Source organism: Canis lupus, chromosome 32 (assembly GCF_048164855.1).
Source record: "Canis lupus baileyi chromosome 32, mCanLup2.hap1, whole genome shotgun sequence".
NCBI lineage: Eukaryota > Metazoa > Chordata > Mammalia > Carnivora > Canidae > Canis > Canis lupus.
The window spans coordinates 13,304,671-13,328,522 of NC_132869.1; the positions used below are offsets into that span (position 1 = coordinate 13,304,671).

The 23,852-nt window shown below is 34.2% G+C and overlaps 1 protein-coding gene across 5 annotated transcripts in view; it reads right to left on the reverse strand.

Annotated features, from left to right (window-relative positions):
• Positions 1-23,852, reverse strand: part of UBR1 (ubiquitin protein ligase E3 component n-recognin 1) — a 139,948-nt gene that overhangs the window by 43,688 nt on the left and 72,408 nt on the right. For all 5 annotated transcript variants that reach the window (XR_012022710.1, XM_072808941.1, XM_072808940.1 and 2 more), the window contains 10 exons: positions 20,907-20,970; positions 18,762-18,886; positions 16,349-16,401; positions 13,236-13,338; positions 12,356-12,404; positions 11,595-11,749; positions 9,106-9,205; positions 6,780-6,889; positions 5,328-5,414; positions 4,183-4,364 (listed from right to left, as the gene is read on the reverse strand). Coding sequence is in view for 4 of the 5 variants with exons in the window: in XM_072808941.1 (XP_072665042.1) it covers positions 4,183-4,364; positions 5,328-5,414; positions 6,780-6,889; positions 9,106-9,205; positions 11,595-11,749; positions 12,356-12,404; positions 13,236-13,338; positions 16,349-16,401; positions 18,762-18,886; positions 20,907-20,970 (1,028 nt within the window). In the remaining variant the exon portion in view is untranslated. The remainder of the gene's footprint in view (positions 1-4,182; positions 4,365-5,327; positions 5,415-6,779; positions 6,890-9,105; positions 9,206-11,594; positions 11,750-12,355; positions 12,405-13,235; positions 13,339-16,348; positions 16,402-18,761; positions 18,887-20,906; positions 20,971-23,852) is intronic.

Here is a 23,852-nt window from a genome sequence, read left to right on the forward strand (position 1 = left end):
CTGAGCCACCCAGGGATCCCCAGAAAATACATTTTGTGCTGCTAAATGCAAAAAAACCCAGATCACAAAGTAGACTGTATAATAATTATAATTTATTATACCAAGAAGCTGAGTTATCTGTTTTTTTCTGATTAGAGAAGTAATGAATGCTTATTAAGAAATTTTGGAAAATCTAGAAAAGTATAAAGAAGAAAATAAAAAGTACATTCACAATCTAGAGATAACCATTTGTATCACTTTCTACTTATGACATTCTTTTTACATAATTAAGATCATATTATATATATAAATTTGAACCCCACTTTATTCACTTAATATCTTAGTTGTTTTCTCAGGTCATTAAAATTTCTTCAGAAACATTGTTTTTAAATGGCTGCACAGTACCCTTACCATATGTGCTGGTAATAGTTTTATACATTCCCTCTTACTAGGTATTTAAGTTTCTATTCTATTTTGGTAGACATTAAAATAAAAACTTGTATCTTAAGATATGATTTAGCAATTCTTAGTATGTACTCAATGTGTATAACAATAATATAATAGCAAATACTTATAAAGCATTAATTACAATCTGGGCAGTGTTTCAAATACTTTATGGTTAACTCATTTAATCTTTCCAACAATCCTATGAAGTAGGTCCTAATATTATCTTCCATTGTTAGGTCCTTATATTATCTTCCATTGCTAAGATGAAGAAACTGAGGCCTAGCAATAGGAAGAGACTTACCTAATGACTTATCACTATGAAGTTGCAGAACCAGGATTTAACCCATGTGATCTGACTTCACAGGCCACACTCTGACTACTTTGCAATGCTGCCTCTTTACCTGTGCAAGAAGCTCCCTGAAATGTCACAGATCATTCAAGAAACTGGAAATAACTTAAATATTCATCACCAGTGTAAATGAAATTACAGAATACTACGCAGTTTTTAAAAGGTGCAGTTTAAAAAGCTAGGTATGGTACAACTTCATAAGAGGTGTTCAGCAAGACATGGGTTTATTTTTTGGTTATAAGGAGACAGTATTGGAATAAGCAAAGGAGAGGCTGGAGATGCTAACTGTCCCACAATTCATGCAGCATGGAAAAGAATTGCTGCCCAAATGCCAGGATTGAGAAACACTGAGCTTGTTTTGTATGTAAGAACATATAGCACAGATTTCCAAGTGAAAATGACAAATCACAGAATGATACATACATAATGCCACTTATGCAAATAAAACAAAAAACAGAATGATACCATATAATTTCTATAGTTATATATATTTGTATGCAATAACATAGGAGGAGGGCAGAAAGGGGTACTGGATTTAGACCAGTGCTCAAATAGAACTTTAGCTTTAAGTCTAACTTTTGATTTTTAAAAGGAAAATGTGTCAATATAACTGTGTAATTAAAATTTTGTTTTAAAAAATTTAAGAAAATATATTTGTGACTTTGGGATTGGGAATACCTTCTTTAAGATACAAAAAAATTAAAACTCTAAAAGACTAATAAGAGAATCTGTCCTTATCAACACCAAAAACTTCTCTATAGCTAAACTTCATAATTAACATTAAATAATTAGGGACAAAAATATGACACAGATGCAACAAAGTTTATTATCCATAATTTTAAAGGACTTCTAAAGATCAATAAAAGCAAAGTATCCAACAGAGATGGGCAAAGAATAATAATAGGTAATTCCCAGAAGACAAAACACAACGGACTAGTGAACAATCATATGAAAAGCTGCTCAACCTAGTACTAACTAGTATTCATGGAATTCAGACTGGCACAGATTTATAATGTTCATTATATCAAATGAACTATTATGATATTATTACTATTATCAGTTCCAAGTACTGATAATAGTAATAAGTATTGGTGAAAATGAAGGAAATAGGAAATCTCCCAGTCCCAATATTAATCTATTTCCCAATATTATTCAATAATTCATGACTTAATTAATTAATAATCAATTCATATATTAGTTCCACCCTTGAGAAGTAATTCTATAATTGTACCAGAAGGTAAATATAAAAAATGTTCTGACACATTGTTTATAATAAGGAGAAATTGGAAAATAAGAGAAAATCAACTTAAATGCTCAAAGTCTGATAAATATAATATTCAATATTCACGCTATGGACTACTATGCAGTAGTCCTAGGAAATCATGTAGACTTTGCACCACAGATCTATATATAGTGACATGAAAAGATTTAAGACATTGAGTAAAAAAACAATCTGCAGGACAAAAGTTATGGTAAAATAAACTATTAAAAAACATAAAACAAAACTCATTTATGTGTATGTTAGTAAATGCATAGAAAGAGGTATAGTACAAGAGTTATTTATTACCAACAGTTATCTGTGCAGAAAGATCAGGAATGTAGAGGATGCTCAATGGGAATTAACTGTATTATCTGAATTGTTTTCAATGAGAACAACACTTTTATGTATGCAATCAATCAGGCAATAAAAATAAATAATAAAGGCATTAAGGCCATTAATTAACTCAGCACATTTTTGCTTATATCTTCTTGTTTGGATAAATATAAGGTAGTTTCTTTCATTACTTTCTAAAGAGTATGTTGCTAATATGTAATATATTAGAGGGCTGTAACGTCTGTTGTTTAAAGTTTTGTATTAATTTCTAGTTTTATTACTATCATCAGCCAAGGAAACCTTACCTTTGTATCTTTTTTTTAATCTTTAAAGTATATAGTCTTTATTCTTTGAGGTCCTTGCTACCATTCTTAACTTCAGGATTATAGATATATTATGTACAATGTTTCTACTGTTATTGCAAAGGCCCAATTTTCTAAAACTATCCAGAACACACACTGTTTAAAGAGCAATGAGAGCTTGTTTTTTTTTTTTTAAAAAAAGCATAGGAGGTATTTACAATATTTTATTTTAGTTTATTTTTTTAAAAGATGTTATTTATTTATTCATGAGAGACACAGAGAGGGAGAGAGGCAGAGACAAAGGCAGAGGGAGAAGCGGGCTCCATGCAGGGAGCCCGACGTGGAACTCGATCCCGGGTCTCCAGGATCATGCCCTGAGCTGAAGGCGGCGCTAAACCGCTGAGCCACCCGGGCTGCCCCTATTTACAGTATTTTATTTATTTTATTTTATTTATTTATTTTTTTAACAGTATTTTAAATTGGAATGCTTTTAAAAGTATTCTTATTGTGCCTCTTTTTCTCACTGTTATCTATATAACGTCCCACAAAGTGTGAGGCTTACAAGGTTAATTGATTTCCCCGAGAGCACACTGCAGTGGGACCCAGAAAACCAGACTGATTCTCATTTTTTCTTTTTTTTTTTAAAAGATTTTATTTTTATTTATTAATGAGAGACACAGAGCAAGAGGCAGAGAGACAAAGACATAGGTAGAGGGAGAGGCAGGTTCCCCTTGGGGAGCCTGATGTGGGACTTGATCTTGGCACTCTGGGATCATGATTGGAGCCAAAGGCAGGTGCTCAACCACCGGAGCCACCCAGGAGGCCCCGGTTCTCATTTTCTAATGTGATCTCCATGACCACAACTATAGATCTTGTCTTCTCTTTAAGAAAAAAAGAGAAACGAATATAAACCTTTTTCAGATAAAGAATTTACTTTTCATTCTGTAATAAATGCAGTCATTTTTACCAGAAATCACAAAAATAATGTGGAGTATCTGAACTGACACATAAATGTACATAAAAAAGAGCCTATGCACATAAAATAACAGAAGTTGATTTCTATTTTTGCCATTCGCATTTTCATCTTTGGTGCATAAAGGCTCTCAACAAAAACTATTGTGCGCTTGAACTACCTATGAACTTACATTCAGTAAGTACCTTAAGAGCTATCACTGTGTCTTTCTTAGTTTAAAGATAGTGTAATTTCTCTTACTGTAAAATATATTTTTGGGAAATTTTATTTAAAATGAGTATGTTGGGGCACCTGGGTGGCTCAGTTGGTTAAGTGTTTGCTTTTGGCTCAGGTCATGACCTCTGGGTTCTGGGATTGAGTCCTGCACTAAGGCTCCCCGTTCAGCAGGTAGTCTGCTTCTCCCTCTCCTTCTCACTCCTCCTGCTTGTGCTCTCTCTCTCTGTCAAACAAATAAATAAAATCTTAAAAAAAAAATTAAATAAGTCATTTTCCCTCCAAAAACCAGAGTTGCTAATTTCTAGTTTTGCTTAGTTTTTACCTCTCTTCCTCCATAATGGAGTCTTCTTTCCCAGACATTTCTGAGGTGCTATCATACATGAGTTTGTGAGTTTCAATGAAATTTTTCTGTAAGGCAGACATCTGAGCCATGATCTTCTGGCGGTGCAATCTAGCAGCTTCAGCTTTTCTTTTCCGTTCTGCTTTTTCTTTATCATGAGTAATCTGGGTATTAAGAAACCGCAAAAATTAAGATTCATTGTTGAACTTTACATATACTGTTCAGTCAGGTAAAATTTCCTAGAATAAGGGTCTTATAAAATTTGATTACCACTTAAGCCTAGATTCAATCTGATGTCTCAAAACGAGCCTAGAGGCTCCATCATATCATACAACTAATTGCTCTTTTGGTTATTTCAAAAATACTGTAAAAGTCTCAAGTACTTAAATATCCAATAAATTGCCTTTTATATTCAATGCAGGTAGATTAATGAAGTTAAAAGAAAAAAATTTTTAATCATGTCATTTAATCACTGACATTTAATCAATTTTAGCCAACTTGATGATATCTAACAGTTAAGTTTACTACTAGATGCATTGCTAAGCCTAAGAACTTTAACAATATTACTGAGATATACAGTGTCTTTTTATTGTTTATATCTAACTTAAGTCCAGTGTTTTTTTTTTTTAGGATGGATAGTTAAAAATCACAAGTAATTAAAAAAAAACAAACCCACAAGTAATAGTATTCTAACAATTTTAAGATTCGAATAAACCTGATTTATTATAATATGGAAATTCATAACCTAAATATTATTGCATTTCATTGAATTAAGATGCCATTATTTATGTTCCACTAAGAAAAGAGTGCTGATTAAATTATAAGAAGTCATTAATTACAGGATATATCTCAATTTCAGATATTAAAATATTTTAAAAATTAATAAAATACAGCATTTCCAGTAGAGCTCCACTGTACACTAATTTCCTCTACTTTTATAAAATACATATATTATACTGGACAAGTGATGCCAAATACCACTAATCCCTGTGGTAGAGAAACACAACAAACAAAAGAAGATGAAAATCTCATAAACTTTACAACAAACAGGTTCCTTCTAACAAAAAAGCAACAGCTCTAAAGTTCAAAGACAGGGAAGAACATCACCATTATTATAATGCCTTTACCTCATCATTCTTAATAGATTCTGATCCTGATGTAGTGGCTACAATTAAACAAGATTTTTCTCTTAATCGTTTCACTGTGTCAAACATCTATAAAAAACAAATGAAATGTTAAAAGATTTGATAACACTGACCAGAAACAGAAAAATTCACTAATTTGATTTTGTCATCATGCCACCAAATGTCTTGAGTTAAACTTGACATATATACACATACACAAATACTTACGTGTATAAATATTTTTATGTATAGCTAAAGTATATAAAAAGTGACTTCTGACTGTGACAAACACGCCCCTCAGTTATTAGCAATACAGTTAAAGAGGAGGTTGCAGGTAGCAAAGTCAGCTGATTCCATCTGCAGGTATGAGCATACCTCTGCTTTTGCCAGGGGAAAATTTTTTTTTAGTTTAAAATAACATTTTTAGTGCAAAGACATGTAAAGACAAAAATACAAGATGGAAAGTAAAATCCTCTCTTCTTCATGCCAGCCCTCTTCCCCAAAATTAACTAAATTAAAGATTACTAGGGGGTGCCTGGTGGCTCAGTTGGTTAAGCCTCCAACTCGACTTGGCTCAGGTCATGATCTTAAGGTTGTAAGACTGAGCCCCATGTTGGCTCCACTGTGGGTGTGGAGTCTGCTTAAGATTCTCTCTCTTTCTCTCTCCCCCTTTGCCCTTCCCCTGCCTTCTAAAAAAGGAAAAAGGTTATTAGTATTTTTTGTAGAAAAAAATTATCAGAATACATATTTCCCTATATTTATATATTATCAAAAGTAACCTTACCATATACACCATTTCCTATCTTTTTCACTTAAACATTAATCTGTGGAGATATTTCCACAATAGCTTATAGATCATTCTCATTCTCTCTCTCTCTCTCATGAATAAATAAATAAAAGTTTAAAAAAATAAATAAAGTAAGTGAGCATGAGCAGAGGGGGAAGTGGGAGAGGGACAGAGAATCTAAAGCAGATTCTGTATTGAGTGCAGAGCATGACATAGGACTCAGTCTCACAACCCTGAGCCAAAACCAAGAGTTGGATGCTTAACCAACTATGCCACTCAGTCACCCCAAAAGAGGCCTTTCCTGATTACCCATATGAAGTCACCCTCTATTCATCTACTGAATTATCCTTTTCTTGTTCACTACCTGTACCTCAACTAGTGTATGCTTCAGGATAGTAAGCATTTTATCTGTGTTGTCTAGAAATGACCATGGCACATGAAAGGCATTCAAAAGATACTGACTAAATAATGACACAAATGAATAAATCTTAATTTAGCAAAACAAAACAAAACAAAAAAACACCTTCCACTAAAACATGAAAAAATATGAGTGACTATGAAATCTGTACTAAATGATTTTACAACCGGAGACTAGTGGCTTAACATTACAGGCAGAGGATTATTTAATACTTAAACCAAGATATGATCAATTTATTTATCAAATTTACCTGGAGTATCCATGTTATCATGTCCTTTTGGCCTTCTAACTGAGGAATTCCTTTGAGTTTTTCCAAAAGCATTTGTATATTCTGAGCATTCATGGCTGAACTTCCCAATCCTTTTTTAAAACACAGAAGTTACAAAAAACCTTTATAGTTATATATAAATTATAATCTGTAATTAGTGTTATTCACATTAATAACCAAAGTTCACAAACACTCCCTTAATTGCAATTTTTCAACAGAACAATCAGCAAAGACATAAAGCACTCAGTACTAAATTAGACAACTTGAAAAACTTGAATAATTTTTTGAATTCTTAATACATTTTTCACTGGGGCTGCTAAGTGAAAGCTACCTTCTACCTTCAATGATCGGTCTCTGGTCTTTCCTATACTTGGCTCACTGTCTAGTAAAAGTGGTTAATGAGAACAAAAGCTCCCAAAAATATAAAAGTGGGGGTGGTTTATATCCATAAACTGAGTAGGTTTACAATGTCTTCAAGGAGCTAAAAATACAGTTTGTATGTCTTTTTCCTATTGGTCTCATAATCAATGTCCCTGGAGTATGCTTTGATGAAACTATCTTAATCTAATAAATAAATCTTCATAGAAATCTAATCTCAACCTATCCTGTTCAGCCAAGAAAAAAGTATAAGACAAACATATTATCATTCACTCAGATGTGTACAATCATTTTACACTCAGGGACATTAATATCGTATGTAGATGGGTAGTATGAATGTTATGGATGATGAAACAGCAAATATCTGTAATACTGAGACAATTAAAGTAAGAACCATCAGTATCCATTGGAAGAAAGACAGTCTCTTCAATAAATGGTGCTGGGAAAATTGGACATCCACATGCAGAAGAATGAAACTAGACCACTCTCTTTCACCATACACAAAGATAAACTCAAAATGGATGAAAGATCTAAATGTGAGACAAGATTCCATCAAAATCCTAGAGAAGAACACAGGCAACACCCTTTTTGAACTCGGCCATAGTAACTTCTTGCAAGATACATCCACGAAGGCAAAAGAAACAAAAGCAAAAATGAACTATTGGGACTTCATCAAGATAAGAAGCTTTTGCACAGCAAAGGATACAGTCAACAAAACTCAAAGACAACCTACAGAATGGGAGAAGATATTTGCAAATGACATATCAGACAAAGGGCTAGTTTCCAAGATCTATAAAGAACTTATTAAACTCAACACCAAAGAAACAAACAATCCAATCATGAAATGGGCAAAAGACATGAACAGAAATCTCACAGAGGAAGACATAGACATGGCCAACATGCATATGAGAAAATGCTCTGCATCACTTGCCATCAGGGAAATACAAATCAAAACCACAATGAGATACCACCTCACACCAGTGAGAATGGGGAAAATTAACAAGGCAGGAAACAACAAATGTTGGAGAGGATGCGGAGAAAAGGGAACCCTCTTACACTGTTGGTGGGAATGTGAACTGGTGCAGCCACTCTGGAAAACTGTGTGGAGGTTCCTCAAACAGTTAAAAATATACCTGCCCTACGACCCAGCAATTGCACTGTTGGGGATTTACCCCAAAGATACAAATGCAATGAAACGCCGGGACACCTGCACCCCGATGTTTCTAGCAGCAATGGCCACGATAGCCAAACTGTGGAAGGAGCCTCGGTGTCCAACGAAAGATGAATGGATAAAGAAGATGTGGTTTATGTATACAATGGAATATTACTCAGCTATTAGAAATGACAAATACCCACCATTTGCTTCAACGTGGATGGAACTGGAGGGTATTATGCTGAGTGAAGTAAGTCAGTTGGAGAAGGACAAACATTATATGTTCTCATTCATTTGGGGAATATAAATAATAGTGAAAGGGAAAATAAGGGAAGGGAGAAGAAATGTGTGGGAAATATCAGAAAGGGAGACAGAACGTAAAGACTGCTAACTCTGGGAAACGAACTAGGGGTGGTAGAAGGGGAGGAGGGCGGGGGGTGGGAGTGAATGGGTGACGGGCACTGGGTGTTATTCTGTATGTTAGTAAATTGAACACCAATAAAAAAAAAAAAAAATAAAGTAAGAACCATCAATGTATGCATCCCCCACTCAAAAAAGGAGGGGGAATCATGCAGTAAAAAGATTTTAGTAGGGGATTAAAAACATATTTTTATTGTTGAACACATTAGTTAAGAACTAAAGATGCTAGGAAAAGTCTTAACTTCAGAATTGTCTATGCTTTAAGAAGTGGCAGATTAACACTCTGTAAGAGCTGAACTTTCACTTACAAATTGGTAATTAGCTGAAACTATGCTGAAAATCAATACTAAAACGTACTTGAAGCCTTATGGTAAAAGTCAAATGTCACTTCTTCTTCAGGAGCTTTTTGAAGCTGTTGCTTTTCTTCTAGTAAACCCAATGCCAGAAGATGAAATGCCTGAAAGAGGAATATGAAAAGATTTATAACACTGTGCTTCCTCAGGTAAATATACTTTATTTTATTATTTTTTAAAGATTTTATTTATTTATTCATGATAGACAAAGAGAGAGAGAGAGAGAGGCAGAGACACAGGCAGAGGGAGAAGCAGGCTCCATGCCGGGAGCCCGACATGGGACCCGATCCCGGGACTCCAGGATTGTGCCCTGCACCAAAGGCAGGCCCTAAACTGCTGAGCCACCCAGGGATCCCCTATACTTTTTTTTTTTTTTAAAGATTTTATTTATTTGACAGAGAGACACGGAGAGAACACAAGTAGGGGGAGTGGCAGAAGAGGGAGAGGGAGAAGCAGGCTCCCTGCTGATCTGAGAGCTCGAAATGGGGCTTGATCTCAGGACCCTGGGATCATGGCCTGAGCTGCAGACTTAATGGACAAAGCCACCCACGCACCCCAGGTACATTTATTTTATTTTATTATTTTATTTTATTATAAGATTTTATTTATTTATTCATGAGAGACACAGAGAGAGAGAGAAAGAGAGGCAAGGACACAGGCAGAGGGAGAAGCAGACTCCACACAGGGAGCCCGATGCAGGACCTGATCCTGGGCCAAAGACGGCGCTAAACCACTGGGGCTGCCCTATTTTAAATGAAGGTAAAAAATAAGCAATCTGACCGGTAAAAAAGGGGAAAAGATTATGAACAAGAAGTTTACAGAAAGAGAAAGGAGGGATCCCTGGGTGGCGCAGCAGATTGGCGCCTGCCTTTGTTTGGCCCAGGGCGCGATCCTCGAGACCCGGGATCGAGTCCCACGTCAGGCTCCCGGTGCATGGAGCCTGCTTCTCCCTCTGCCTGTGTCTCTGCCTCTCTCTCTCTCTCTCTCTCTCTCTCTCTCTCTCTGCATGACTATCATAAATAAAAATTAAAAAAAAAAAAAGAGGAGAAATACACATATGAAAAATATTCGTCACTTAAAATTAAAGAAATGTGAACTGAAACAAGATCATCCTGTTTTTCACCTATTAGAGTGGCAAAAATTTTAGAGTTTAATACAATACAGAGCTGGCTGAGGTGCTGGGAAATAGGCACTTTTCACTATATTGGTATGGCAAAGTAAACTGGTGTAGTAACATTTTTGAAGGCCAATTTGACAATATTTATCAAAAACATAAAGAACAGACCTAGTACAATGTACTCAAGCATGCAAAGATATTTGTACAAGGATATTCATTTCAGTGTTGTCATACAGAGACCTAAAAACACCCTAAATAAAAACACCCTAAATATTTATTAATAGGAGACTGGTTAAATGCACTATACATATCCATACAATGGAATATACATCTATCGAGAACAAGATAGTTCCATTTGTGCTAATGTGGAAGATACATGATTTCCAGAAGATACAAACTTTGAACAGCGCTTATCTCCTAGGTAGGACACTAGGAGATAGGGGAAGAAATTTTAACTTTTGATTTCAACTATATCTCCATGGTTTGAAATTTTTTACTAATGTATTTACCACTGTTAGGACAAAAACTGAGATACACATATAGTATGACAGCATTTAGAGCCTCCAAACCAAAAAAGCCAAGGAAGAAAGAAAATCAATTAAATTAATTATATTTTAAAATAAATTAAATAAATACCCAGTTACAGCTACCAAAGGGTAACACTACTAAGGAATTTATCAATAAATATCAAGAAAAAATAGCCACTTCAACTTAATGAGCTAATTCTCATAAAAACTCTATGAAATAATTTCCCCACTTACTAATGGGGAAATTATTCTTTGCTTTTAAATAGGAATCGGGGTAACCTAAGATTCAAGTCTATCTTCCAAGTCTTTATATTTTTCATAATACAAGTGAAATAAATATAGAAAATTATGATGCAATAAGAATACACCAATTTATTATTTGCAGGAAGAAAGGCTTTTATTTCCCCCCAATATAAATGGTTCTCAAGAGTAAGGATACTAAAAACATGAGAGTGTATGACTGAGAAAGTCTTTGCCACATCTAAGGTGTTTTTTTTTTAAGATTTTATTTATTCATGAGAGACACACAGGGAGAGGGAGAGAGAGACAGAGAGAGACAGAGACAGAGACAGAGACACAGGCAGAGGGAGAAGCAGGCTCCATGCAGGGAGCCCGACATGGGACTCGATCCCGGGTCTCCAGGATCAGGCCCTGAGCTGAAGGCGGCGCTAAACCGCTGAGCCACCCAGGCTGCCCTCTAAAGTGTTTTTAATGACCCTTAGGTCTCAGGTGCTCTAGTGTGGTTCTGAATGACAATGTTAGACCAAAGATCTTCTCCTTGGTTCCTCACAAACTCTATGAAGTAGAGACAATATTGGAAGTAGAAAAAAATATTTCAAGTATACATACCATCTGAAGCATCCCTTCAGTCCACAAGTTAGAATCTGTGTCAATTGCCCGCTCAAATATGGTCCTGAGAATGTACATCATGATATCACAATTGAGAAGGTTAACCACTTTGCTGAAAGCAGGGCAGAATTCAGGAGGTGGTGGTGGTGGTAATGCTATAGTAAGTGGGAGATGTATAGGAGAAGAAACAAAGAAGTACATTTTTATTTGGGTTATCCTACACGCTAAATTGTGTATATCAAAATCATATATTACATTCAAAACACCACCTGTTTTCTGTTACCTTTAAAGCACCGAATACATCAATGTCACGGGAAATATAAGTCACTATATCAATCACCCGAAATAAACTCTATTTGTTATAAACTTAAATGTTCTATCACCATTGATAAATAAGCCATATCTTAATATAAGGACAAGAATTAAAGGGTTCTTTGCACTTCCATTAGTTGCCCACTCTTAAAAAACAACAAAAACAAAAATGAAGAACACTGTATGCTCTGCTGATACAAAACCACAGAAAATACTCAAAATGAGTCAATTCAGGGGCACATGGGTGGCTCAGTCAGTTAAGTGTCTGATTCTTGATTTTGGCTCAAGTCATGATCTCAGGGTCATGAAACTGAGGCTTGCGTGGGGCTCTGTGCTTGGAGCGGAGTCTACTTGTCTCTCCCCCCCACCTCTGTCCCTTCCCCTATTCGCTCGCTCTCAAAATAAATAAAATCTTAAAAAATGAGTCAATTCAGAATCTCACTTTTTACCTTCATCTTTGTTTTCTTGTTTTCTCCTTTTTTTCTGCATATGTTCTGCCTATGTATATAGAAAAAAAAGTATCTTTAAATATACTGCTTGGCAAGCATGAAACAAATGGAATACTTTGAAGCAGGCAGGAAAGATCACTGAGCCTACCAAAATACATACTATATACTATGTATGTAATCAAAATGTTACCTTGTGCCAGAAATAAAATGACTGTCCAAGGAAAAGCCACTGCAAATCAGATGAGTAACATACCTCCTCAAGATTTTATTCCCCATTCTTTCAGTCAATAATACTCATTTAGTGCCTACTAGATTCAGGGTCTTGTACTATGGGCTGGAAATTATTGATTCATATTTGTAAGGACAAGTCCAGACTTTACCCTAAGTTATCAAACTTAATGTTACCCTTAATGTGACAAATAGACATTATGTACCTACCCACTGATGTGATACAATATATTACCTATATAATGTTCTTGCCCCAAAAAGTTTACCTTGAATCTAACCATGAGAATACAATCAGGCACATTCTGAGTGTAGGATATTCTAAAAGATCACTAGTCTGTACTCTACAGAAATGGCAATATTATGAAAGACAAAAAAGGCAAAAAGATTATCTTAAAAGAGATTATAGACACATGACACCAAATAAGGTACAGCATTCTAGATGGAATCTTCCTCCTCATAAGTAATAAAGGATCTTTTTGGTAAATTAGAAAAATTTAAATATTGCCTGTATACTAGATAACATTACCGATTCAATTTTAATTTCTTGGGTGAGATAATGGCCTCTATTAGTGAGAACCAGTCTGATTTTCTGTAGAGTTAGAAACCATAAAGCACTTTAGGCTTAATTACTGAAGATGATATCTTTTCCTACCTTGCTATGCTGTGTTTTGGAATAATGATAAAAGTACATATTGAAGTCTTTCAATGATTCATCTTTCAGTTCATAAACTCCATGGCCTGACACACCTGGTTTCCTAAATAGAAAATACAGAGATGAACAGCAGTGTTTTTGTAGGATACAATCCTGACAAAACAAAAACCTAAAAATTAATCAAAACGTCAAAATCTAAAACAAATATAGTCATTTATTAGCTTGCTTAAACTGAAATGACTAATTTCATTCCAACAGTAAAACTAAAAACCTACATTGCAGACTCAAAGTCCTGATAACAGCCAAGTTGTGTTTCATAATTCAGAAATTTTTAAAAAAAAATATTTTATTTATTTATTCATGAGAGACACAGAGAGAGAGGCAGAGACCTAGGTGGAGGGAGAAGCAGGCTCCTCGTAAGGAGCCTGATGTGGGATTCAATCCCCAGACCCTGGGATCACAACCTGAGCCAAAGGCAGATGCTCAACCACTGAGCCACCCAGGAGTCCCCATAATTAAGAAATTTAAGTAAATCTGAGGAAGTTGATTTTCTACTACACTGACCTAATCTCATGCCCTACTTAATTTGCTAAGGCTTTCTAAAATGGTAGTGAGATGTCAAATTGTAGATGAAAATACAGTGTTGGGGCAGTGGGTAGATCAGCTGGTTAAGTGTCTGACTCTTGATTTTGGCTCAGGTTATGATCTCAGGGTCCTGAGATTGAGCCTCGAGTCCAGCTTGTGCTCAGTGGGGAGTCTGCGTGAGATTCTCTCTCTCCCTCTGTCCCCCACTACGATCTTTTTCTATAAAATAAATAAATAAATCTTTAAAAAAAAGTGTTGAATCCTTTACATAGCACTATAAGGAAAAGCATCAAAGCCAAAAGGAATACATCATATTTGTTCAGCACATTAAATAGCTTTTGGTTTCTATTGAATTTTAAGTGAAATATGTTATTAAGTATTATTAAACCATAAAAAAAGCTATATCCAATTTTAAAAGTTACTTAAAACTAGTAATTTATTTATAGATATAATATAAAACGTAGAAATTTACTACCAATAGAAAGTTTTTTAATTTCAAGAATTAATACACTTAAAATCTTATTTCCATTTCATGTATCTTATAGAATCCATTACAAAATCTCCCATTCAGTATACTGCCTTTTTGTTTGTTGTTTCTTTCATTGTGCAAAAGATTTTTATTTTAATGTAGTCCCAATAGCTTATTTTTGCTTTCGTTTCACTTGTCATCTTAGGAGACATATTTAGAAAAATGTTGCTATGGCTGATGTCAGAGAAATTACTGCCTGTGTTCTGTTTTATGATTTTTTATGGCTTCAGGTCTCACATTAGAGTTTTTAATCCATGCTGGGTTTATTTTTGAGTATGGTATTAATAAGTAGTCCAGTTTTATCTTTTACATGGAGTTGTCCAGTTTTTTCCCCAATACCATGTACTGAGGAGATTGCATTTTCCCTATTGTATATTCTTGCCTCCTTTCTCATAGCTTAATTGACCATATAATCATGGGTTTACTTCTGGGCTTTTTGTTCCACTGATCTATATACCTGTTTTTGTGCAACTAGCATACTGTGTTTTTTATAATTATTATTTTAATTGTTATATTAACTTCAGGGGTAAAATATAATGATTCAACAATTCCATATACCACCCACTGCTTATCACAAGTGCATTCCTTAATGCCCATCACCTATTTCACCCATCCCACCACCAATCTCCCCTTTGGCAACCATTGGTTTGTTCTCTATAGTTAAGAGTCTGTTTCTTGGTTTCTCTCTCTTCTCCCCACCCTTTGTTCATTTGTTTTATTTCTTACATTTCACATATGAGTGAGATCATATGGTATCTGTCTTTCTCTGACTTAGTTCACTCAGCATTATACTCTCTAGCTCCAGCTATGTTGTTGCAAATGGCAAGATTTCATTCTTTTTATGGCTGAATAATGTTCCACTGTATAATATATATCACCTCTTCTTTATCCACTCATCTACTAATGGATACGTGGGCTGCTTTCCTAATGTGGCTATTGTAAATAATGCTGCAATAAACATAGGGTACATGTATCCCTTTGAATTAGTGTTTTTGTTTTTTGGGCAAAAAACCAGTAGTATGATTACAGGATCATAAAGTAGTTCAACTTTTAACTTTTTGAAGAACCTCCATACTGTTTCCACAATGGCGACACCAGTTTGCATTCCCACCAACAGTACGAAAGGATTCCTTTTTCTCTGCATCCTCACTGAACACTTACTGTTTCTTGTATTTTTGATTTAGCCATTTAGTCAAACAGCCATTTGACCATACTGTTTTGACCACTAAACTCTGTAGTATATCTTAAAAATCTGGAATTGTAACAACTCCAAGCTTTGTTCTTTTTTCTCAAGATTTCTTTGGCTATTTGGGGTCTTTTGTAGTTTCATACAACTTTTAGTATTATTTGTTCTAGTTTTGTGAAAAATGCTGTTGGTATTTTGATAGAGATTGCACTGAATCTACAGACTGCTTTAGATAATATGGACATTTTAATAATATTAATTCTTCTGAACCATGGGCATGTAATATCTTTCCATTTGTTTGTTCATCTTCTGTTTCTTTAATCAACCAAAAACTTAACTATTAATAGCCTACTACTGACCAAGAACCTTACTAATAGCATAAAATCAATTAATATATATTTTGTTTGTTAAATGTATTATACACCATATTTTTTACAATAAAGTAAGCTAGAAGAAAATGTTATTAAGAAAAGCATAAGAGAAAAAATATGCTTACAGTACTGTACTATAAAATCTCCACTTATAAGTAGACTCAAGCTATTCAAACCTGTGTTGAAGAGTCAACTGTACTTACTAAGTCACTTTAAATCATAAATGAGCATTTCTCAGATATCTGTCAAAGATACTCATTTCTTTAACAAACACATACTAAGTGCTTACTGAGCAACCCCTCATTTTCACCCTTTTTTATCTGTACTCCATTCTTGTTCTTAGGAGTTCAGGCAAAGACTTCAGAGCTTCTACAAAGTATCCAAAGTACAAAAGCAAAGATTGGTTTACCTCTCAGAATAAGCATAAATATTAAGTACTTACTTAAATGTGGCCACTTTGTTAATGACGTTCTCTAGGCCGGTTTCATTATTTTCCTGTTGAGACAATATTTTTGTCATTTTTACTTTCATGCAGTGACTGTTCCTTCTCTTATTGTAAACTGAAATACATTTTAACAGCATTCTTGAAGTTTGTAAGCAATAAAAAAAGATCAACTTCCAATATAAAAAAATTTGGTCTGAAACCAAGTAGCTTTAAGGAACCAAGTTCTTTCTTTTTTTTAAAGATTTTATTTATTTATTAATGAGAGACACAGAGAGAGGCAGAAACATAGGCAGAGGAAGAAGCAGGCTCCCCTCGGGGAGCCTGATGCAGGACTGGATCCCAGGACCCCAGGATCATGACTTGAGCCAAAGGCAGACACTCAACCACTGAGCCACCCAGGTGCTCCGAGGAACCAATTTCTTAACAGAAGTAAAATCTAGAAATAAACTACTTAAGGGGGAAGTTGTATCTAAGTTTGTCCTCATACATGTATACATATAGATACACCCACCCAACAGTTCAAAGAAAAAGAGCTTTCCTTTAAGTAATACGTTCATCACTCACATCCTTGAAGCACATGTCCATGCTAACCATACCTAAAGCCAAGGTTATAAAATAAATGAGATCTACAGCAAAATACAGGTAGATGCCCAAATGTATTCTGGCTTCTGCGTTATATTTCTGAATGCCTGTAACTTTTCCTTAATTGAGGAATATTATTTTTTTATGAAGTTATTTAAAGTCAGAATAAGAACATAGTCAAGGGAGCACTTGGGTGGCTCAGTGGTTGAGCATCTGCCTTTGGCTCAGGTAATGATCCCAAGGTCCTGGGATCGAGTCCTGTATCAGACTCCCCGGGAGGAGCTGTTTCTCCCTCTGCCTGTGTCTCTGCCTCTCTCTGTGTCTCTCATGAATAAATAAATAAAATCTTAAAAAAAAAAAAAAAAGAACATAGTCAAGATATTAAATCAGGCTCACAGATTCCTACAGTTTCACAAAAAGTATAAAATTTAACCTCCTTTTAATATAATGCACTTGGGGTAAGCAACAAAGTTAGGGCTATGCCTTAAAGCATTCCTTTTGCAAACTATGGTATGTATATCACCAGTTGCATAAGAAATTATTTTAGGTTGCACAGTTATATATTTTTTTAAGTTCTGAATAGTTACTCACTTATTTTAATATGAATTAGGGAAAGAAACTCCAGAATCTAAACCTCTTTCACTGAAAGTACTTGCTTAGAAAGATACTAAGAAAAAATATGTTAGGAGTGACTGGGTGGCTCAATTGGTTGAGCACCTGACTTGGTTTCAGCTCAGATCATGATCTCATGGGTCCTGAGATGGAGCCCCACACTGGTCTCTATTCAGTGGGGAGCCGGCCTTGAGATGCTCTCCATCTGCTCCTCCCCGCCTCCCGCCCCAGTCCATCCTCCTCTTTTGTGTTCATGTGCTCCCTTTCTCTCAAGTAAATAAATCTTTGAAAAAAGAATAAGTTACTCTTAAAGTGTATTAATTAAAAAAATTGATAGATGGATATGCAGAAATTATGAAGGTGATATGCCAAATAGTTGATCTGAGAATCAGTTAACAACGAAACTGGAAAAAGATAAATATTTTTTTGGAAAAATAACCAATAGTCTAAGCTTTTCTCTACTCTACTTCTCTGGAACACCTTGATAGCAGATAAGTCTAATTGTAAGAATCATTGATCTAATTCATAATGAAATCTCAGGAGAAAAAATATGAGACTCCTAATCTTTACAACTACTACTTCAATTATCAGTGTATACAAAAACATAAGTATCACCTGCAACGGCCATGAGAATATACCTTGCAGATCTCAGTTAGAGGAAACAGAGATACTAATGCAGGCTCACTCTGGGATACTGGGGAAGACATCAAGCCTAGATTAGATTACCCAGTGGTCTAGAATGCTTCTATCTAACCTTCCTTCCTTCTTTCACATGGAATCAGCCTCATCTGACAATCTGATGGCTCCCCCAGCTTTTCCAAGCTCCCTCACCATTTTCTCTCCTAGGCATCATTCCTAATAAATTCTTACATGTTTTGTCTTGACTTCTGCTTCTCAGAAGATGCAGACTAACACACTACCCAGATAGTCTCAGTATTTCAGGCAGCTTCTTTTTTCTCTGGAGAAATTTTAAGGTAAACAAAAAGCTAGGGAATTTGTTGTTCCAAACTCCCATAAGGTTCTTCCATAAGGTTTCTAAAATGTTTCCTAATGCCTCAAATTCCAAAATTAAAGTATACCATTAAAGAATGAATAGTTGTAGATCTGCAAAATTTGTCAAATTTTCCTCAAACTTCAAAGTAATTTCCAATTAACAAAAAAGAAAAAGAAAATCCTATTTTAAGGTGAATGGAGTAAAAAACAGTATCGGACTTACATTCTCAGGTAAATTTTTGGCAATGGCGCTGTGTGGCATGGGTTCAATACAAAGCAGGTGAATAATTTCTCTCATTGTGACCTCTTCCTTGGTCACATTTCCCACTCCAGGTACATAACGCTCTCCTAATATAAAAAATGAAAACGTAAAACAATTATCTTCTATTTAAATCTCTCCTACCAGGAACACTTATACACAGAACACTGTAGTAAGTCTGTGAGAGACCATAAATTATTTGGACATGTTCCTAAATCTGAACAAGAGTTTATTTGTAAAAGTTGGAGGAAGAAAAATGAAGAGGTCTAAAGAACACAGGCCTTCTTATAATTTATACACACAAGAACACACAGAAATACATATAAACATACTCCCATACATTATAAACAAGGCTTCTCAATTAAATTAGCATGTGTTTCTAAATCAGAAAACAATGCACATGGCATTGAAAGAGCAGTGGCCATTGTTAAACAACTTTTCTTCCAAGATCTTTCTCAATTTTGTCTCTACTTGTTATTTAAGAAAGAACAAAATGAAAACTCAAAAACAAAATATTTAGTATGTATTAAGAATGACTGATGTTGCTAAAATGACCATATGATCATTTCCATTTTTCATCTCAATAAACTGCGAAATAGAGGAAATAGCTAAGTTGACATGGGAACTTCTCTGGTGTCAAAAGCATCTAATTTCCATTGCCTTAAGAAGGCCTACAGTCTTATGTCACCTCTGATTTTCAAAACTACAATATGTATACAAAGTCCTATGATATCTATAACAAGGTTATTTTAAAGACAAGAAATTTTGCCTAAGAGATTTGATAAATTCTACAAATTAGCCAAAGAATGACTTTTCTGTGAAGGGAATTCATTTCAGACAGATCATTCCTCTTAACATGTGTAAAGCATTTTGTAACTTTTAAATTTTTTTCACCTAAAAGAATATTCCCTAAAAGTTTAGTGCTAGAATGAACTATAGAGATAATACAGATTAGCTTCAAATTTTACAAATCAGGCATCTGAGACCCAAAGAATATAAATGCCATGCTGTTGATAGTTAATATATTATAAATAATAGCAATATAATAATAAAATGTATAACAATACAATATATAATTACTATGGAATATTACATAATTACATGTTATTTACACATTATATTAATGATATATATATTAAATACTGACTTCTGAAAGTAATGAACTTGTTATACTCAAGAATACAGCAAATATTAACTAAAAAATCAAATCACACAGGAGGAAAAAGAACTTAACTATACTCAAGAATACAGCAAATATTAACTAAGAATCAAATCACACAGGAGGAAAAACCCAATAAATTTGTATAAATACAATGACAGCAAAATAATAGTAGCAATAATAAAACAGCAAAAATATAAAATAGAAAAATATGGTGCTAGAAATTCTTCATATAATCCAAAAACAAACATAAAACTTCCTATAAAATTTTTATAATTTAATAAAGTATATCATTAATTTAAAAATCTTTTACACATTTACATTTCATTTAGCAATGAAGGTTTACCATACTTCCTGCTGAGACAAGCAGCCAGTCAGTAACTAATTCCTGACAAAAAGTAAAATGAACCCATGTTTTCAGGTGTAATTAATGGTTAGAATCCTCACTAGGAACTACTAATATAAAGTAGTATCTGCTGCAGTAAAGTAAGAAACAACAGCCAGAATGAGAAGTTAAGAACTTTTACTTAGCTGATAAAATCAACAAAGACTATAATACAGAACATTAAAAAATAAAAGTATGGCTAATATTTGTACAAAGTAACTTAACAGAATGACACAATGAAAATATATTTTACATAGAAATATGTCACACTAAAATTTCATATATAAATAAAATTCTATCTACATTTCTAAGTAGGATAATTGTATTCCAGACCTCTACAAACAAGACCAAACAATTATATATCAGGTATTGAAAATAAAGATCTAATAGAACTGTGCTTTTTTAAAAGCTGGGTTTCTAAATATATTAATCACATTAGTCATATTAATCTCTACTATTCTATGCTATATTTGGGAGAAGAGTAAAATGATAATGTTTTCTCTAAAAAGATAAATGTTTTCTCTAAAAAGAACTCATATCCTATTTAGACATGCTTTAATCTTACCCACAATATAGATGAGGACTTGAAGCATTTCTTCTATTAATGTATTATATTGTTTAATCAAATCCTATTGAACCAAAAAAGAAAAAATTACATGGAACCAAAACTTTCATAAAACATAACATTTTTGGATCAGATTCATGGTTCACACAATCCAGTATTTTCCTCTAGACTACAACAGAATATTAGGTGAATAATTCCCTTTTTTTGACATCGAATTCCACAAGGTTTATAATACCTGGCAAGTAATAGGAACTTAACAGAAATATTGTTTTCATTATCATTACCATATAGCCGTAAGTCAACAAACTAATTCTAATAACTTCCTATTTGGGTTGGTGGGACAGTGGCTTCAAATAATAGATATCAGTTATGGTGAGAGTACCTTTCCTTAACATAACTTTCATTTAAGCAATGCAGAAAATTAGATATTCATTTTTCACTACGTATAAAACATGACTAAAAATTAGCTTTATATTTTCATATCTTGTTCTTTGGTCCTATGCAACTAACTTCTAATATAAAAGAATAAAATAATGTGATTTATAAATTCAAAGTAGGTAAGGACTACTTCATAAGTTCATATCAAATATTAAAGCAATGAAGGTATGATGAAATTGCATAGGACAACAAATTATAAACTGTGAAAAATGTAACAAATACAATAAATGAAGAATATCCTTACTAAATCAGGAGCTTTTACAAAAACAGAAAAAGAGCGAAGGACTGGTAAGATAATTTCCTATGTGAAACAGGAGAAAAAGGCCAATAATCATGAAAACATGGACAACTTCCCTGCTAATTCACGAACTATAGGTATAAATAAAAGACGGGCTCTCACCTACCACTTCAATGAAGATTAAAAATACCAGTGCCATTATAGATATACATACTGCTAGAGGGTGTAAATCTGAGTAACTTTTCCAAGAGCAATTTAACAATATGTATCTAGAGTCTTAAGAAAGAGCACAGTTTCTTCAGCAAATTCACTTCTAAAAATGTATCTTAACAAAATAATTAGGCAAGTGTTTAAACCATGAGGTTCAAAGATGTTTCTGAGACCAAAAATCTAGAAAATATCTTCAGCAATAGGAGACTAAGGTTTAATGCAATCATACCGTGCAATACTATACAGCCATTAAGAATTATGATATAAAAAAATGATGCGGTTGTCTATTTAATGACAAGATTTTATATTAGTACAATATCTCATTTAAGCAGAGAAAGCAAATTATGAAATAGCACATACAAAATGATCCAAATTTTGGTTTAAAAAAAACAAACAAGACACCAAAACTTAAAAAGTGATCATTTCTCAATTCAGCAAAGTTGCAGGATATAAAAATCAATGTGCAGAAATTGTTGCATTTTTATACATCAATAACAAAGCAGCAGAAAAAGAAATCATGGGATCAATCTCACTTGCAATTATACCAAAAACAATAAGATACCTAGGAATAAATATAACTAAAGAAGTAAAAGATCTGTACTCTGAAAACTACAGAACATTTATGAAAGAAATTGAAGAGGACACAAAGAAGTAGAAAAGCATTTCATGCTCATGGATTAGAAGAACAAACACTGTTAAAATGTCTATACTACCCAAAGCAATCTACACATTTAATGCAATCCCTATCAAAACAACACCAACATTTTTCACAGAGCTAGAACAAACAATTCTAAAATTTGTATAAACTACAAAAAGACCCTGAATAGCCAAAGCAATTCTGAAAAGGAAAAACAAAACTGGAGGCATCATAATTCCCAATTTCAAGCTATATTAATTACAAAGCTGTAGTCACCAAGTGAGTATGGTATTGGCACAGAAATAGACACATAGATCGATGGAACAGAATGGAGAACCCAGAAATGGATCCATAAGTACAAGGTCAACTAATCTTTAACAGAGCAGGATGAATATCCAATGGAAAAAAGATGGTCTCTTCAATAAATGGTGTTGAGGAAAACTAGACAGCAACGTGTAGAAGAATGAAAAGGGACCACTTTCTTTTTATTTATTTATTTTAAAGATTTTATTTATTTATTTATGAGAGACACAGAGAGAAAGAGAGAGAGAGGCAGCGACACAGGCAGAGGGAGAAGTAGGTTCCACGCAGGGAGCCCGACATGGGACTCGATCCCAGGTCTCCAGGATCACACCCTGGGCTGAAGGCAGGTGTTAAACCGCTGAGCCGCTCAGGGGACCACTTTCTTATACCATTGTGAAAGAAATAAATTCAAAATGTATCATATTGTGTTTGTCTTTCTCTGTTTGTCTTATTTATTTGTTTGTGTGTTTGTTGGTCTTATTTAAATGCAAAAATAAATTCAAAATAGAAAGACCTTAATGTGAGACAGGAAACAAATAAAATCCCGGAGGAGAACACAAGCAGAATCTTCTTTGACTTCGGCTAGAGCAATTTCTTATTAGACACATTGCCAAAGGCAAGGGAAACAAAAGCAAAAATGAACCACTGGGACTTCATCAGGATAAAAACCTTCTGCACAGCAAAGGAAATAATCAACAAAACTAAAAGGTAGCTTACAGAATGGGAGAAGATATTTGCCAATGACGTACTGTTAAAGGGTTAGTATCCAAAATCTATAAAGAACTTACCAAATTCAATACCCCAAAACCAAATAATCCAATTAAGAAACGAGCAGAAGACAAAAAGATACTTTTCCAAAGAAGACATTCAGATGGCTAACAGACACATGAAAAGATGCTCAACATGACTATCAGGGAAATACAAATCAAAACCATGATGAGATACCATCTCACACCTGTCAGAACAGCTAAAATTAACAACACAAGAAACAACAGATATTGGCAAGGATGTGGAGAAAGGGGAAACCCTCTTGTACTGTTGGTGGAATGCAAACTGGTACACCCACTCTGGAGAACAGCTTAGAGGTTCCTCAGAAAGTTAAAAATAGAACTACCTTATG